Genomic DNA, 19301 nt, shown 5'->3' on the forward strand with positions numbered 1-19301 from the left:
ATTCTGAGCATATCTCCCATTAGTACTTATCACAGTTATTTTTCAACCATCAGTTTACTTGACTGTCTCCCTAACTAGTCTGAGAATCTTTGAGGAAAGTCACTCTGTCTTATTTATCTGCTTCAGTAACCCCTGACAATATGGCTGAAAATTTATAAGAAATGAATAAATATTCTTTAGAATAAATAGATTTCTTCTTTAAAACTTGCAGCTTACCAGTAAGTAGCTAGTTGGAATTTCCCCTTGTTGTTAGTCTCCTGACGTATCTGGCCGGAACACCAAATAGGCAGCATTGATTTTGATAATTGGATTTTATTACTGGAGACCTACCATGCTGTGTTTTAAATTGTGTGGGCATCACCTAATGATAAAGTCTCCATACCTTTGCATATGTACTAAAGTCCAGAAGATGAAGAAGGGCTTTAAGCCAGTAAAGGTGATTGGGTTGTAGTAGTAGACTGCTTTTGATATTGTATCCATATTACAATGCCTCCTTTTTCCAAGAGCTACCTCCTTGTGCAAAGGTGAGTTTAACCTCATTGATTTATTTATTTACTGACTTATTTATTATTTTTGATTTAAACAGATTTAAAATTCCTTTGCTGCATTCCTTTGGCACTAGTTTACGATATAAAATAAATAAATTAGCAAAAAACAATTGGAATAATAATTATAATTTTTTAAAAACCTTATCAACGACTTTCAGTCATTTCTTTATGTTTTAAATTTTGAAAAACTTTAAAAAATATCAAATAATCTAAAGGGAGAAAAACCATATTTGGGTTATTTACACCTCTGATAAATAGACTAAAACAGATCCAGATGCCTCTCTGCTTGGGTAATATTCATTAGAACTAGTTCCAGAGACATAGGCAGTCAGAGGAGCTCCAGCAGTGGCCTGAGACCATGTGAACTTCAACTGGCACTATCCTGGTTCTCCTTTCCAGAAAGTTTAGGTGTCTAGCGTGAACCCTCTTTCATTACCTTCATGAGCACTAAGATAAAAGCTCCTGAAGCCACTCCAGATAAGATCTTCATAAAGACGGGACCCCCGGAAGTCTCCCCAGCACTCCTCAAACCACTCCGTTCTACAGAGACTATTTTCAGAAATGTGAGCCAACCCCAAAGGTAGAAGACCTGGGGTCCTTATGTAGTGGTGGATTTAACCCGGTTTGTATGCCACACTTGGTTGGACTAGAGTGGTCACTAGATCCAAGCTTTACTAATAAGATCTGTTTCCTAAATTTTGAAGTGAGAGTGAGAGAAGCTAATCTCAGTCTCTTTTGAGTGGCCACACTGAGAAAATTAAACTCCAGGATTGTGGGGCAATCTTTTGCATTGAGAAACAGAACACTGGACTGAAGAGCGAGACAGCCAAAATATAGAAGGCGTGCAGAGAAAAACAAAGACTAACAGATGGTTACGGGGGAGGGCTGAGAGAAAGAGGTGGGGGAGAGGGAATGGAAGACAGTGAAGAAGGAGGAGGAAGAGATAGAGGAGGAGAGGAAGAAAGAGAAATAGAGAGGCAGCTGTAATGCCAATTCTTATTTCTCTTTTCAATTCCTTGTGAAGTCCTATTGTATTCTTTCCTCTTGGGTTCTATGAGAATCTTATAACAAATTCTATTGTGGCTTAGAAAGAGATTTCTAATATTTATAAGAAAAGCAGTCTTTGCTTGAATCATTTGGGTAGTACAGTTGTCTGTAATTTTTGATCACTCAATTTATTCTCCCTTGGTTTTAGTGATAACACTTCAATCATCATTTTGGAGACACTTTCTAGTCCGTAAGATTCTTTAGGGCCCACACCAGGCCATAGTAACAAGAAGGGAAATATGATCCAATATTAGTCCAAATATGAGCTAATATCTCCATCAGTAATATTTGGTAGAGTTATGGAGAGGTTGTGAAAAGTTGAAGCATTTTGTTTTTCCTTGAGTTTGCTAACTAGTAAAAATGACAGCCTGCAGTTGCTGGTCACCTTGATACTATGAAAAGAGAAATCCTGACAATGAAACCAGCACCAAAGGCACAGCAAAAGATAGCAAAAATTTTGTACATTCTACATACATCGTTGAGCACCAAGATCCATCTGTTTTTAAAGCTCTGGACTCTTGAATTATTTCATCAGTAAATGTCCTTTTTAAAAGCCAGTTTGAGGTGGGCTTTTTGTTATTTATAACAGGAAAGTTCAGATAGGCATGGATATCATTTCTCTCTATATGAAGTTTTATGTATACCTAGCACCAAATGCCTAGCTTTGTACAAAACACAGTAGATGCTCACAGAATTTCTGGGACTGAACAAAGAAGACAAATGCTGCCTACTTAGCCATTTTTCCAGGGGAGATGTTGTTTTTGTTTTTTAATTAAATTTATTTAGGTGACATTTGTCAATAAAATCATGTAGATTTCAAGTGTATAATTCAATAATGCATCAGCTGCATATCGCATTGTGTGTTCACCAACCAAAGTCAAATCTTTTATTATCATATATATGATCCCTTTTACCCTTCCATGTCACTTCTGAATATGTCTTTTTATGGCCTTAAGTCTTCATTGGAATATTCTGTCAAATCAGTGCTCTATCATATGTGGGTTTTAGTCAGAGGGATTATATGAGAAGGATTATTACTTAAGTCCTTGCTATTTCTTGCCACCTTAGCCAATCAGTTACAACATTTGTCCTCCAAATGCCAAATCCTAAGTAGTTTTTCTTTCTCTGTCTCACTACCACTATCTTAATGAGAACTCCCCCATCTGAGTCAGCGTAATAGCCTCTTGATGAATCTCTATGTCTCCAGACTCTTTTTCTCCAATCCATTTACCACGATGTAATGAGAAACATCTATCTAATCACAGTGTCTGGCTGTGATCATTATACAAGTTACAGATAATGTATATAAGGGAACTAAAAATGTGCATGGCACATCAATTAAAATGAAAATTTCCACAACTATGAAGATATCACAGTAATATTAATAGGTATTTACATTTTTTAGTATTAACTATATACTTGGTGCCTGACTTTATGTAATTTAACTTTTACATTGACAATTTGAGGTACTTTTAAAGATGAAGAATCCAACACCTAGAGTGTTTATATAACTGAACTAAAGTCACACAGTTAGCTAGTAGATGCGATTACAGCCAAATGCGAGTGCCTGATTTCAAAGTCGTTGTATAATTTTCCTGCTACTACATATTGTGTCTCTCTATAATGTAATTCCTATATTTTCTGAGCTGAAAAACAAACTAAATATCACCCTTTCTAACTTAGATAAATTAATAATAATGAGGCACAAAAGCTGATTCAAGAAAATGCCCCAACTCTGCTGCAGATCCTTCTCTTACTGTCTATGGGTTTACGGTTTTGTGAAAAGTCACCCATGAGAGACTTTGCTTTCAGTTGGAAATGTGGAATAGACATTTACTACAAAATACCTGCTCTCAAATTCAGGCGGTGTCTCTGCCCACGAGGCGTGTGTCTATGCATATAAAATCCAGTAACTCTTGTAAACTAAATCAGAATGCTTTCCAAGGACATGGAGTCGTGGGACAAAGGATCTTAGACAACCTAATCTGACTCAATTTGACATAGGTAAAAATATTTATTGGTGTGTTTGTTATTAGAAAAAGTTTACATTCATATATCGGTGAGACTGAGAAAACCTAACTATATACTTCCATTATTTGCCTTATGTCGAATTAAAAGAAAAAACAAAGCAGAAATTTCTTCCTCACAGAAAAAGCTATCTTTAAAAAAAACAAAACAAAACAAAAACCCTGATTTGTGGAAGTACAGGAGGAAAACATGTAATGGTCCTTCCAAAATCTCATTTCATGATAGAAGTGTAAAACATGTTTCTTAATATAGAGAAAGGATTACTGATGTAGACAAACTCAATGGGATTCTTTATATTCTGAACTAAAAACTCTGTCCAGAGTCCACCATTGTTGATTCCTCAGGAGGCAGAAAGTGCTAAAGATTATTGAATTTAGATCGCGATGAATTCAGTGAAGACTTCAAGTGTATAGCTGACACTGGAAAGATCTTAGGTAAGGAGATTCTGAAGTTATTTTCAGGTATGTCATAATTTCCATTGAGATAGTAACCAACGTGGGATGAAAGAGCAAAAGGAACTCAGGATTCTGTTGATATCTTCCTTGTTCCCTCACAGGTGAAGATCCTGAGGTCCCTCATATGCAGAATCAGACACCTCTGTCTGATGGTATCAGTCCATGTACACTCTCTATGAGTATGGGCTCTGGGCTCATGCCATCTGGACTTGAGTCCCAGCTCCACCATGTATTTCCTTAATAAATATACAAGTTACTCACTCCCCTCCTTTATTTACCAAACACTTGCCTAACAATTATCCTGATCCAGGCACTGTTTGAAGCTCTTATACTCCTAAAACCCCCAAAAGATTGTTATCACTCAGGGTTTGCAAATGAAGAAATTCATTACAGAGAATAAGTAAATTTCCCCAGAGAGAGGATAACAGAGTCAGCAGTCAGCCCCAGGCAGTTTGGTTCCAGAGCCCATGCATTTTACACCACTTAATTGGTTGCGCTAAACTGTGGCAAATAATCATTCTTCCTCATGAGTGTGGTAAAACTAAATTGAGATAATCCACACCAATCATCCTATAATAAATAATAGGCGTATATCCGCCGTCAGTCTGTGGGGTCTGGAATTAGTCTGTTGAGGTAAAGCTGTTATGTCTGGAAGGCCCTAGGTGTCGTGGTGCTTTCCCCAACAGCCCACCCAACTGACACAGTGCACACATGGACTTCTGCTTTAGTTTTCCTGTTTGACATTCCTGTTTCCAATGGGACTGTGGCCCAGACCTGACCTGCAACTCGTTTGGCCGGGGTCCTGACTGTTTTGCTCCAGGAATCAGGTGTGCATGGTCACAGGTCGTATGTTCCAGGCCCTGCTACACTTTACTTTCAGTTGTTGATTTGCCCCTGCATGTCCTTGAGCAAGTTTATATGGTGCCAGGTGTAACTATATAAAAAGGTTTTCGGTGACCTGAAGCAGCATAGCAAATTAGAAAAGAAATATACTTGAGGGTCCCAGACCTAAGTTTGAATCTTACCCTCAACAGGATATTCTTAGGAAAGTCAGTTATCTGCTTTATGACTTTGTTTGTTCATTGATAAAAAATAGGGATAGAATTTTTATTCTCAGGGTCATTGCTAGAATTAAACATATCGCATGTGGATATATCTAACTCTGTGTTTAAGCTAAGGTAGATGTTAACAACATTTCCTTTCTCTCCCTTTCTGAAAGTAAGGGGGAGGTCCATATGTCTGGAAAAATAACTCAAGTTAACTTTTGTATTGGACAAGACACAAACTCAGGTTCTCGCACTGCTATAGACTAAACTTCAGGTAGCAATGCTGAGACTCATCGAAGCTGATGAGGTCATGCATGCATTGCTTATATCATCATTGAGTACTTTTAATTAAAATAACCAGCATGATATCATAGAACCAGTTACACTCCATATACATTTGTTTATTTATCTATGTATACATGTTCAAAAAGTTTATACTTATACATGTTTTGGTTTGTTTTGTTTTGCTAGGATGCCTGATTGTTCGTGCTTGGGAATCCTAAGAAACAAACTGATTTTTTTTTTAATCCAGGTAATTGAAATAGAGCATAAAAGCCACAGAACACAATAAGATTTCATCAGGGCTGCGGACCCAGTGAGTGTAATGGAATAGAAGGGTTTTCCTGTAATGCCCGAAAAAGAGCCCAGGTCACACTTCACTGCTTGGGAAGATACAGTAACTGCTGTCATACAAAACCAACATTCCTTGTGAAATTGAACATGAACCTTTGAGCTTTGCATGTTGCTATTATTCTGAAAATAGCTGCTTGCTAACTTACAGTTATTTGTGTGATATTTAAAGAAAGCGGGAGACATAATCTAATCACTGAGACTGGAGACTGGCACAGCCCCATATGCAATTAGTTTAGCTAGTGTGTCTGATAATTCTTTTATGTACTTCATTCCTTGTACAAGATATTTCTTAATTATACAGAAGCAGATAAGCACGGTTTAGTGAAGCGGTCCTTGCATGAACTGAACAGGAAAAATGATCAGTGGCATTTAATCTGAATTGCAAATAATTTCTCAAATTGGTCTACATTCTTGGCTTAAGAATTTGAGTTCTTGATTCAGGTGCCTAAAATTAGGGTGACTATTTTGATTTTGATCAAATTAGGATGCACTGAATGGGATTTGTGAAATCTTTGTTACGGTTACTGCATTTTCAGGATGATATTGCACCCATAGATATATATGATAAAAGCTAAGTTTTCTTTCCATTTTCTTATCAATCTGAAATATGTGCATCAAGTTCAAATTTCAAGTCTTGAGTCAAAATATAAGAAGGGCTCCTTATATGACATAAAGACATATCCTTGTGAACCTTTGTTCTCAGTCTCTGTACCCCAAGCATGGAAGCAGGGAGATGAGGGAAAGACAATGAAGAAGCCATGTGGGTGAAGTGGAGTGAAGTGCAAGCTTCAAATATATTAGCATTAATATATTTTAGTACTCAGAAGTATTTGTGATAGGCTACTTTAACTCTCTGGCATTCTTTGCTGTAATTCAGCCTCACCTTTAAATGCTCCTAACCAGAGAGGGGCTGGGTATAAATTAAAGAACCAGAGCCCAGATGGGAATTGGGCTGCCCTTGACAGTCTCACTTCTCCTGTGGATGGTTCTCCATTCCAAATGTTTACTCTAGGTAGATATCTCACAAACAGACAAAAATTAGAACATGCTTCTCAAAGGCTCTGCTAGTATTAAAACACTTTCTTAGAGTTGAGTATTAGAATAGATTCTAATGTAGTTTGTACTTTATTCACAGAGCTCCTTCATTGTCTTTTCATGTGTAAGGTAGAGCCATTGAGAGAAAAGTTTTTAGTGATGGGGAGGGAGTTACACACCCATACACACACACACACACACACACACACACACACACACCCCTACACACCCCTACACACCCATGCATATGCCTACAGATAAAGATACAAAAGATTTGTTTTTTACAAAATATTTGGAACAGTTCAAGTCCCTAGGGTTAAAGTCTCTTCCCTTAAGAAGTTTGGTATTTCATAATTTTCTATGTACAAAATACTGTTCCACATTCTCCCTATGCCCTAAATTACTTTCTGATGTTTTAATGATGAATAGTCGAACAACATTCAGTTAGCCCTACATCTCTAAATTATCCAAAGGAACTGAGCACCTTCTCTTAAAGTGTCTCATGACACCACAGAAACACTGAGTGGGAAGAAAAGGATATTCAGACAAAAGGAATGGCAAGTTTAAAATAGAAGCCAAGAAATATAAAGTAGTTCAGAAGACTACAGTTCAAAGGAAGAGGGAATGATGAAGTTAGACAAATGGTAAAGGTCATGATGGATTTTGTAAGCCTTGTGAAAGAGTTTGGAAAGCAATGATATGCATCATTAACTGAAAAGAAAAATGTCAAGGGCATTTGTACTGAGACTTAGCTTGCCAAGAGCTGTGCGGTCATTAATACATTTCAATCTGGGCTGCTTGTATTTTCGTCAGGGTGTCACCTGATGAGAGAGAGACTGGTAGCACAGATAGTGAAGACCTGAATACTCCAGAGCAGCACTGTTCAACCCAACTTTCTATACTATCCATTAACCATTAGTCACGTATGGCTATTGCAAATGTGAAATAAGGCTCTTGCACTGAAGATGGAAATTGCCTTTAGGGCAGTGGATATTGAAGGAAAAATAAAAATAGGCTTGTTGAGGATTAAATGATAGAAAAAATGGGCAGAATTCCACAATCCCTTCTGCAAATCCAGGACAATATTAAGAATGCAGCCAAGTTCAATGACTGTGGGACACATCAGATTTAAAGAGTGAATGTGTCAAAGTCCAGAGGAACATTCTAGCACAGTCTAGTAAGAGTTAAGGAGCAGGGAAAACCTGTAGGAGAGGCATAAAAATTCTTCTGTAACTGATTCATTAAAGCAGAATTGTATTAGAAACACAAGATATGGTCTCCAAAAATTGACTTTAATCAGTCTTAAAGAAACAGCCTGAACTAAATACCCTATTGCCTGTTGGGGGATTAATTAACCAAGAAGAAAACAAAATAGAAGGCACCTTGAAGGTCTTTGTGCATCTAGAACTGTTGACTGTGCACTGGTAATGGACACAAGTTATAAATGACTATTAGTCCATAACTATGAGGGGTTCCTTTTAAATACTCTTTGCCTGCAGACCTAGACTCTGAAATATTTCAGGTGACTAATGAGGAAGAATTGAGGCAGACTTGTAGGACTAATTCCTTCATCTTTTTATGAGTAAACTAAGGGCGGGGGGGAGTTGGTTTGCTAATGTTTCAGGAGAAAAAAGGGGTATGCTCTATTAGCAATCAAGTACTTCATACAAAAGTCAGATAACACATTAGAAAGCCAAATATGCAAGAGATATTTTAGAGTGAGATTCTGTTCCACAGAGAGCTTACACTGATATAGTTTTTCTTAATTATGCCTCACCTGTTAGACATAATATCCAATGAAAAATTTCAGCATTTCATGCTGCTCTTTAAATATATTCCTTTTCTTTTTAAGTGAAGACATTATTAATCATTTAATTTTAATGTGTCCAATAAAACTAAATGTTAACCATCTATTGTATGCTTAATTATTTTCATCTTTGTCTAAATTATATTTTTTATCTTAGCTTTTAATTGCTAGATTATAAACTTTCATGTTTTAATTTTTTACTTGTTTTTAAATAATAAGAGAAAATGGTAACAAATTTTCAAATAATTTTGCGACACCATTGCCCAAGACGAATTTAGAGATATGGCATAACCTATAAGAAGAAATAGTAAAAAAAAAATCTTTGTCAGCTGATTACAAATCTCTAAATTTGGAATAGAAAAGGTCATATCATGGTGTCAGTGCATAATTCACAAAACATAGATATTAAAACACCGTGTTTCCAAGTCAAGAGCAAGCTCTTTTGTTCCCTGCACTTCACTATACTTTGTCCTTATGGGATGGGGAGGTGTGCCAGTGTACCTTCAGCAGGGAAGTTTATAGATTGAAAGGGGTGGAGATTGATTGGGCAGCACTGAAAAAGGAAAGAGAAAGAATGCCAATGTTTACTGAACACCTAGGTACTTAAAGATGCACCTAATTATCTCACTTATTCTTCACAGCAACTCCTTCGCTCATCACTCAAATATGTCTCTACTACCTTTAATACTCCAGGCACTGTGCTAGGTAGAGACGAGGCTGAACTAGACCAAGCCAGTCTCTGCCCTTGTGAAACTCATATTCTAATATAGATGACAAACAAGGAAGCAAACAGACAAATAACAACAAATTAGCAATTAGGAGAAACTCCATGAAGGAAATAAATGAGCTGAAGTAGCAAACAAGAGAGGAAATTACTGCATGTAGGAAGGTCAAGAAAGACTGTCTTGAGAAAGTTATTTAACCAAAGAAAGAAAACCAAAGGAAAAGAGAGCTGTCCACGTAGAAAATAGAAAAGAAAAGTGGATGACATGTGAGAGGCCCTAGGATGAGAAAGATTGCTGTCCACTGAGTTATGAATGGGCGGCGAGGAGGGGAGAGGGTGTTGAGGCAAGAATGGAAATGGAAAAATTATCAGCAAGCTCTTGGTGGTGTTGTGGCTGAGAGATAAGATTCGCCTCAGTTAAAATAGGAGTATTAGTGATGGAGACGTGAAGAGTATCAATTAACATATTTTGGAGGTAGAAATATATTTTATGGTACTACTTGCCACATTTCCTTAGTACTATCTCCATATAACAGATAAGAAACAGCCTCAAAAATTAGGACGTTAACTAAAACCCTTATAATAACTACGGGATGGAGTTATGAACCCTGCCTTCCATGAATTCTTTCCACTGCATCCAATTCCTTTGCCTTTTTAATTCAAAGTTAATGTAGGTTTTAAAGGGTTCTAAAAGTAAAACCTTTTGCCAGTCTAATGATTTTGAATTAGAATATGCTTTATTAGTCAGGGCAGTTTACAGATTTTTCAGTTCATAAACCCATAACTTTATTTTATCTGAAAGGGGTACACAATTCTACGAGCACTCCAGATACATTTCTTCTGCACAAAATTTCAAAATACTGTTGCATTTCTTCCAGAAATGTACTGCATTATCATCAGCCTGTGGAGAAGTTTCCACTGACTAAAGCAAGAACTAGTTGCAATTCTGAATGATGCACTGTTCTTACCATAAGTCTAAATTGGGTGATTTGAGTGGCCAACCTGTTTTTTCAGCTTTGCTAAAAATATGCCTGTATCTGCCCATATTTAAAATGGCCCTGGTTGCTGGTAATCTCTCAGCTTGCCAAGTAAATCAACACGTGGAAAGGCTTAACATCAGTAGGCTTGGAGTCAAGAGCTGAGCTTAAAAGGATCTCGCCCTTTTAAACTCAGAATTCTTACAGTTATTTCCTTCATTTTTATTCTGTCTTTACTCTTGAGATTCTGGGGAGTATATCAGTGTTGCTCACCAGTGCTTCCATTTCTCCTTTTTCTTGGCACACAGTAAGATTGTATTTCCTCTCTCTCTGCAATTGGCATGCCATAGCACTTGCTCTAGAATTATTTAGGAGCTTCTATACAATTCACTTCACTTTCCTACTACATAACCTCATCTTGACTGGTACAGGTTCCTTCATACTCTTCATGTGAAGGAAAATACAAATTTCCAAATTAGAGACAGTATATTGGCAGAAAATGAGGAGGTTTGAATTCGAATAGAGCTGTATTTAATCATTTGAAAATTACTCTCCGAGCCTTCTTTTTCTCAGCTGTAAAGAGAGACAATAGCAAAGTTTGCTCTAACAATTCAGTATGTCAAGTGCTTAGTAGGATGTCAAACTATAGATGATGTTCAATATTCAATAGCTATTTTTATAATGAATAATGATAAATAGAATAAAAATCTAGAAGGATATATCCATGAGACAGAACTGAATCTGAAGAGACTACAGAAATGGAGAAAAATTTGTCATTTATCCCCTCTCACTTCTGCTTTCTTCTCTCCCTGCAAGCTTTTTCCTTGTCGCAAACATGGCTTTCCCTCCCTCAGTGTACCCTGCTGCTTTCTCAGCCTTCTTCTCACTCCTCTGTCATGAACCACTACCAGGAAAGTATGTGTTGCTCATTAAATCACTTATTAAAAGTAGCTGCATTTTAATGGAAATTAAATTAAAAGACTAAAGCTCCAACATATCAATGCATATATTTGTGTGTGGTTCAGTGTTTCAGTTATATATGTTCAGTTATATATGTTACATATTGTAAATTTTTTAAAATGTTACTCCTGTTTTTCCTTTGCATCGTATAGCTTCACGTCTTTCTCTGATTCCTATTGCCAAGTAACACACAATCAAGAAGATTTCATTCACTTAATAAGTACACAAAGAAACAAAATAAAAAGAGAGAAAAGAAGGGTGGGAGGGAAGCAAAAAGGAAGGGAAAGTAGGAAGACAGGAAGGGAAGAAGAAGAAAACTCCCTACTAAGAAAAACAATTCTAAATTCAGGTGGAGATACTTTTCCTTCTTTGAATGGTCTGATCTGGTTCTATCAGCAGAGATTGGAAGGACTTGGAGTTACTCTGCCCTTGCTCTCTTTCCCCAGTAGAGATGTAAGAGATATAAAAAGTTTTCATAACACTTCTGATAATATCACTAGAAATTGTCCATTAGTTCTCAAAGCAGGACCTCCTGCCTAGAAGACTTTTAGCCCTATTTGATTTTATCATTTATTCATGGGTAGAATTATTCCAGAAATATATTTTAGGGCCTAATCTCATCACTATATAATTATACATCCCTTTTTCAAATGGCTAACCAGATTATCTAATGAATTCCAAAGAGAAAAAGAGATTTCCCAATACTCAGTCTAGGATTGGTTTTAGCTGAACTTTTGCTGTTTATGCCACCTCGGTAGTTATTTCCAGCCTCATATAAGAGGAGAGCCTGTACAGGTTTGGGACAGCTGTCTCCATCATGAGGAAAGGTTGGTTTCTTATGTAGTCTCAGAGGCTGGAATGTAAAATGTAAAATTATTAAGTACACGGTGAACGTTGTCAAATGGATCATATCAATGCAGTTCTTCTATTTCCTACCATAATTAGTATACATAGAGATACCCTAAGTAATTACAGGCATTTATAATTAAGTTTTATTGGGAATGCATTTCAAGAAAATAATTCGTTCAGCTATGTACCAAATGAGTAATAGTCGGGTGCTGGCAAAATCTCCCACCGTGACTGTGAAAACACAGCAAAAAGCAGTGATACAAAAATAACTTTAGAAAGATGTTGAAAGTTTCACTATTTTTCCAAAAACAATTGCATCACTTCTTAGAAACATAAGTACATGTCTTTTCAACCATTATTTTTCTTTTTAAAAAGTATGGAGTATGTAAATACAGTAACAAAATGAAAAAGTACAGCCAATGGAATTATACTGGCACAACCTACAAGGCAGGGTTATAACAAGAATATATGTATTAAAAATAAACACTGAACAATGTCCTGTTCAATCATGAGTATCTTTTCAAAGACACCAAAGCAACAAGATGATTTCAAGGAGAAAAACAAATAACAAAGTATCTTCTCTTTTAGGAAGGAAAAGGGCATGCCCTGATCAGTTGGGGGAAAAAAATCAGTTGAGGATTCACAAAATCAAACTAAGCCTTAGAAAATAGAAGGGAGGTAGTGTGTCAAGGGAAGAGTAGTAGTTATCCCCCAGATTGAAATCATGACTTTCCTAGTCCTAGGAGAATATGACCTACTTGCATTTCCTAAGATGCAGCCACATTCCCAAAGTTCTAACCTCTGGGCCCCATTTGACAAACACAATTCTCAAGCTTTAGTGTGCATCTCGACGGTTTCTAAAACAAAAACACAGATTGCTGGGCTCCAGTCCCAGAGTTTCAGATTTAGAAGGTCTGGAGTGGAACCAAAGAATTTGTATTTCTACTTATTGGAAATTATTTCCAGGTGATGTTGGTGTTACTGGTCTGTGGATGATGCTTTGAGAACTACTGTGCTACATACATGTATTTATGTTTCTAAGAAGTGATGCAATTGTTTTTGGATTGTCAAGCCTGCCCAATGAAAAGAATCACCTGGAAGGAATGTATTTATTATTTATTTATCTAATTAATTAATTATTATTAAATTTTAGGGGGTGACATTAGCTAATAAAATTATGTTTCAAGTGTACAATTCAATAAATACATCATATGTATATTGCATTGTGTGTTCACCACCCCAAATTAAATTTCCTTCTGTCACCATATATTTCATCTCCTTTATCTTTATTTACCTCCTCCCGTCCCCCCATCCTTCTAATGATCACTAAATTGTTGTCTGTGTCCATGAGTCTCTGTTTTTCTTGTTCATTGCTTTCAGTTTTATATCCTACATATGAACAAAATCATATGGTTCTCAACTTTTTCTGTCTGATTTATTTTACTTAGTATGATAAAAATACAAAATCGCAGGTCCCTCGTCAGACTTCCAGGGAAGAGACGAGGATTCTCTATTTTAACAGACTTTGAGTGATTAGTGGGATTAGGTAAATTTGGGAAATGCTACACCAAATATCCATGAGTTTCATTTCAGCGTCTGTCATTTCCCCACGTGGTACTAGTAAATGGGTTTTACGATATGACAAGTAGTTGTGTAATGAATTAAGAGTAGCACAACCACTAAATTCTGTAACTTTAATATGCTGGCCTTATAGACCAACCATACAACCCCACTCTTTTTCATGAACAGGTTCCCTGGGAGACAGTCTTAATAGCACTGGCCCTGGTACCATGATCCAGTCCAGAGACCACCCTGAAACAAAATCAGATAATATAGTTTTTTACTCTTTAGTTTCTCTTTATCCCATTGCCCGCATCTTGCTTTGAATATTAATGGAAGCTCTAGCCTCAGGCTGTTTCTTCTTTAACTTGGCAAGCACTTGTATGTAAATTTTGTTCTAAGAAGTTTTATTTCAAAATTACCTTCTCATTTTTTGGCAGGAATATTCTTGCTGGCACCTGCCGTGTAAATACCATTGGTTCAGCAGCTGGCTGATGGTAATTCAAGTTAACTTGTTAAAGGATGGTTGGAGATTTGCAAAAATCTTAGGTAAAATTGTTTGGGACTCTATTATGTCCATGCGCCTCTTTGGCACACACACAATTCCTATCTCTAAGATCCAAATTCCAGCCACTTACTCAAAAATTGTGGCATCTGGTAAATGACTTTTTTTAGACAATCTTTTACCTTCGGGGAATTTATAGTGATTTTAAGAAAATGGCTGCACGTATATTATCTCTAACCTTTTCAGCGACTCTACAAGGTAGGTGTTACTCTCTTACAAATAAGGAAATTGATGCTAAGTAAGATTAAAAGCAGAGTTTTCAAGGTTACTCTCACAAGGTTGTGCCGTTCTTTCTCAGTTCTGTCTGCTATGTTTACCTATAGGTATAGAATTGAAATTCAGGTCTTTTACCAGGGTAAGAGATGACACAGCTGACTAAAAAATTATTTTATATATAGGCTTATATTTATCTCATTAATTTTTTCTAACAGCAATCATCCCATGTTCAACAAATATTTACAGTTGTCTTCTTCAAGCATCTAAAGACTCATCTATGCTTACGTTTAAAAACTGACCAAAATAGCACAACGTTAAAGAGGAAAAGTAAATAAAGAATCAACTCTCAACTAAATGCCACACTTACCCATAGTGTGTGTACCTAGTTGTCTTAAGCATCGCTCACATAGATTGCAATCAGGTTACTTAGACTCTCCATCAAGTTTTTATTGAACAATTTCTATGTGCTTAGCACAGTGCTGGACTCTCTAGGTACAAGAGATATATAAAGCAAGGGTTCTGCCCACAGGGAGCTTACAATATGGTTAAATTAAAAAAAAAAAAAAAACTACAAAAGCTCTTGAAAATACATATTGTACAAATTATTTTTATATAAAAAAATTTCAGATAATGAAACAAAATAAAACCTTAGAACATAAATGAAATGAAGAAACACTTTTATCTATGAGATGAGCCTAGAGATATTTTGAATTAACAAAATATTTAGTAAAAGCCTGGATAAAAAAAATAGAAGCGCGAATATTTTAAAGACAGTAATTAAACATTTAAGTATTCATAGTGATTGAAAGTATATCAAGCAAGGTATGTTTTATACAGACCCTTAAAGTACCTAAGTAATTACAATTATCTTAATAGCAGGTTCCTTTTGAATGTGCTTCCAACTACCGAGAATGTTGATAAATTTTTGTTCTCTTAAGTAGTTTATATGGTTTCTTTATAACCTGGATTTCATTATTTATTTAATTTTTAAAGTCATTCGTGTAGATAGCAAAAATGTGGTCAATTCAACTCTGTCTAAATTTTAATATATTTCATAAACCGAAGTCTTCTTCTAACTATAAGAGATATACACATTTACACATAAAAGATAATGTCTCTAATTATCTCCTCCATTCTTGGGAGAATATGGGTAAATACAGCTTCTGATGGAAGCTCAATCTTCTAACCCCAACATTCTTTGCTTTCTTACCTCTCCCTGGCTCTAAGAACTTGGCATAGTTTGGCATACCTCTTCTCATTAACGTGGCCCATCCTCTCTTGGGAGCAGCTCAGCTGTGTTGTTTATTTGTTTGTTTTGTTTTGTTTCACCCTGGGTCACACTGGTGTTAAGTAAAAGAACTGGTTCTGCAATAAGATGGAGGTGGAAGTAGGCAGGAGTTCATTTCTTCCAATGCAAAGTCATAGGTTTAAAATTACATAGAATATATTATATGTTGTCAGGAACTATGTCTATACAGCCCACTTATAAACCATATTAATGTCACAGATTTGTTTTGCATATGTATCCCATAGAGTTTTACAGCAAATTTGTCAAGGGAAAAAGATATATATATATATAATGAAAATATTTAAGGAATAAATCAATAATCATCAAAATGAGCATGATGTGACTTCAGAGTTGGGAATAGATGTGAGAGGAGAACAGATACTTAAATTGTTTAAGGCCTAAGGACAAAGTGAGATTTGAACATGGGAAAGGTGGGTAGATTTTGCATGGGTAAAAATAGTCATGAGATATTATAAACAAGAATAATATTCAGATGTCTAAAGTTGATTCTCTTCATGACATTTAAACTCGCACAGTCAGGCAGCCAGCCAGTTTATAGTTGACATTGAGATCATACTACATAGTTGGAGATAAGTCTGGATAAAGAATTCATCACAGTTAATACTTACTGAGTACCTATTGTGTTACACTCACTTTACATTTATTATCACAATAACCCCATAGGTAGCTACTATTAACTTTGGTTTATGGATTAATTCATTGAGATTCCATGAGATTAATTAACTTTCTCAAAGTCACAGAACTAGTGAGTGGTACAGCCAGATTTAAATCCAAGTTTAGTTCCAGAACCAATGCTTCCATAACTATATCATATTGTTTTATAAATGGAATATCATTGTAACAAACTTCATATCCTACTGTGCTACAGGAGAACAGTAAACCTGAACTCAAAATACTTGACCTTGGATCTGATTTCTTACTTATATTAACTATGTGACATTGGAGAAGCCCTCTGAACACTTTACCCTATTTTGTAAAAATAAAATAATAACTAGATGACTGTTAGGCAACTACCAAGATGGATAATGGACAAATAGATGCAATGGAAGCATAGATATTCCTATGATGATTGGAAAATTCTACTTGCTCAATAAAATTTGTTGAATTTAAACCAGAATCAAGAAATTGTATAAAGCATTGTTTATACTGCTTTGTGGTTTTTCCATGAAGCCTTTTCAAATACAGATGTGAATGACAAGAATTATAGTCTACAGCTAATTCGCAACTGGTTAAACTATTTAAGAAAAACGAATCAACTATTTTGGCTTAATTTAGTTAGCTGAAATGACAATGGAGTCATAGTATAGGCTTCTATGGCAAAAATGCTAATGTCATATTATCTTTTCTTCCCAACATGTCCTTGTAGGTGACAGTGTGGCCTTTACTTAGTACAGTTTCTAAAGAAGGGACACTAGATAAGTATGTGTTGAATTAAATAAAATAAAGAGAGAGAAGGGAAGGAGGAAGAGAGGGGGAGGAATAAAAGCAGGAGAAAGGAAGGGTGGTTGAACTTATAAGCAGTTAAGATCATATTAGCTAAAAAATATTAGATAGCTCAAAGTCTTTTTTAAAAGTCTGCAAAATTTCTTATTTCAATTCAAACAAAATAGATTCGCTTCATAAGAAAGTAACAAAATTTGATATTTGATAACTATGTCACTTATTAATTTTGCCTTTTTGTATGCTACTAGAGAATGAATTTTAAGAAATCCTGAATTTACAATGGTAAGTCAGAAGGCTGTGCTTGAATTTTTATTGCTTTAACTCAACAGTTAATCATCCAGCCTCATTATTGTTTTCTATGACACTTCAAGAGAGCCCTTAACTGCATCACTCTTTTCAGTCTTCAGAGACAGAGAAATAATTAAACTGATTCCTGAGTTACTAAATGACATATAACCAGAATATAGACATAAGGACTTTGAATTTCAATCTTAGCTCAGAAAGACACATCTTCAAAACATTAATCACATATTTTGCGTAAATATATTTGGTCTTGATACAGTCCTGGCTTCAACTGGTATCCTTTTCTTATGAACTTTACCTATTAATTGAATTCTTGCTCTCAATATAATGACTTTACATTGTCAAAAACTTTTACAAATTTTTCAAACTCATTATAAAATCAAAACAACCACATAATGTACAGATGTCTGCATCAGTTGAGACTCAGGTATAGTTTTGAAGTTGGTGACAAACTCTTGGAAAAATGGTTTTTTTTTCCCTCACTTTTTCATCAATCATCTATGAGATCCTGTCCAACTTCTTAAATGCGTACTCAAAATCCAGTCCAAGAAGAGAGTTTAATATTCAAAAGTGTGGGTTATACCAATAAATCTGGTCTCAATGGATACTATTGACAAGAAAAAAAACCATTAAAATAAGAAAAGATAAAAAATAAACAATCTAAATCAAAATATAAAATTCTCTTTCTCAGGTGGGAAGAAATACTCAAACTCGGGGAAGCAGTAATTGCAATAAAACATCCATCTCTGCTCTTTCATTATCTGTAAGAATAGAGAGAAAAATATGTAATAAGCATGAATAGAGATACTTTTTTGTATGAGGTGTAAGATGTAAGTAAGAAGTATAAATGTTTTAGACATCAAAACATTCTTATTTGAATTACATGTGTGCTTTCTAAATAAAAGTAATTTAAATAACTGGATTTTGAATCACTCAAACCTCTGGATCATTTAATTATGCTAAGTACATGCTTTTTTTCTTAGTAATTTTTTCTGGTTTCTAAGTTTGCAATGTAGGAGAATAATCTAATAATGAAGCAATATCAATTATAGACACATCAAATGGTCAAATAATGTTGCCATAAAACAAACCCCAATCAATCAGTATATAGCTGTACGCTAGAAAGATGTAAGGAGAAATACAAATTGAAATAGCTATGAAATACAGTTTTTCTCCTATCAAACCAACAAAGTACTGTGTGTGTATGTTTTTTAAGATAACATACAGTGCTAGTTAGAGTGAAGCAAAGCAGAAGCTTTCACACATTGATGATGAAAATTTAAATCTTTATAATTCTTTTGGAAGCAGTTGAACTGTATATATCTTTAAAATATATTAAAATTTTGCACATGACTCTAATGATGACAAAATAAAGTGTCTGTTTAAATATAAATAAATAAATAATAAATTTTTTACATATTCTTTATTTCTTAAAGTAAACTTATAGTAAAAACGATCACAAATATTTTTTTAAAACCTCTTTGTTTCAGTCTTTGGGCAATAATCTAGTTCTTTATCATGGTGCCATATTTGAATACATATTATGATTAAGTTATAGTATACCCTTTCAATAGACTATTGTATAAGTATTAAAATTACTTTAAAATAATTTGTTAATTGCCTGGGTAATGCTTATTTTATGTTAAATGAAAACAAGACAATAATGCACATATAATGTTATCGTAAGTATGTACAACAAAATCAAGTAAAAGCACAGGGGAAAAGAAGAGAGAAATATACTGCAAAGATGGTAAGTTTTTCTTGAGTAGTCAAAGTAAAGTTTAGTAAGTTGCCTA

General features: G+C 35.2%; 1 protein-coding gene across 2 annotated transcripts in view; it reads right to left on the reverse strand.

Moving 5' to 3' along the window:
- PTGER3 (prostaglandin E receptor 3) overlaps positions 1–19301 on the reverse strand; it is a 110571-nt gene that overhangs the window by 17766 nt on the left and 73504 nt on the right. Inside the window, exon 4 of one of the 2 annotated variants that reach the window (XM_016148929.2) lies at positions 13336–18266. The exons of the other annotated variant lie outside the window; for it this stretch is intronic. Coding sequence (XP_016004415.1) covers positions 18263–18266 — 4 coding nt within the window. The 3' untranslated portion in view covers positions 13336–18262. Of the gene's footprint in view, positions 1–13335; positions 18267–19301 lie in introns of those variants that run through there. 2 annotated transcript variants of the gene reach the window in all.

This window comes from Rousettus aegyptiacus, unplaced genomic scaffold, assembly GCF_014176215.1.
Source record: "Rousettus aegyptiacus isolate mRouAeg1 unplaced genomic scaffold, mRouAeg1.p scaffold_m13_p_1, whole genome shotgun sequence".
NCBI lineage: Eukaryota > Metazoa > Chordata > Mammalia > Chiroptera > Pteropodidae > Rousettus > Rousettus aegyptiacus.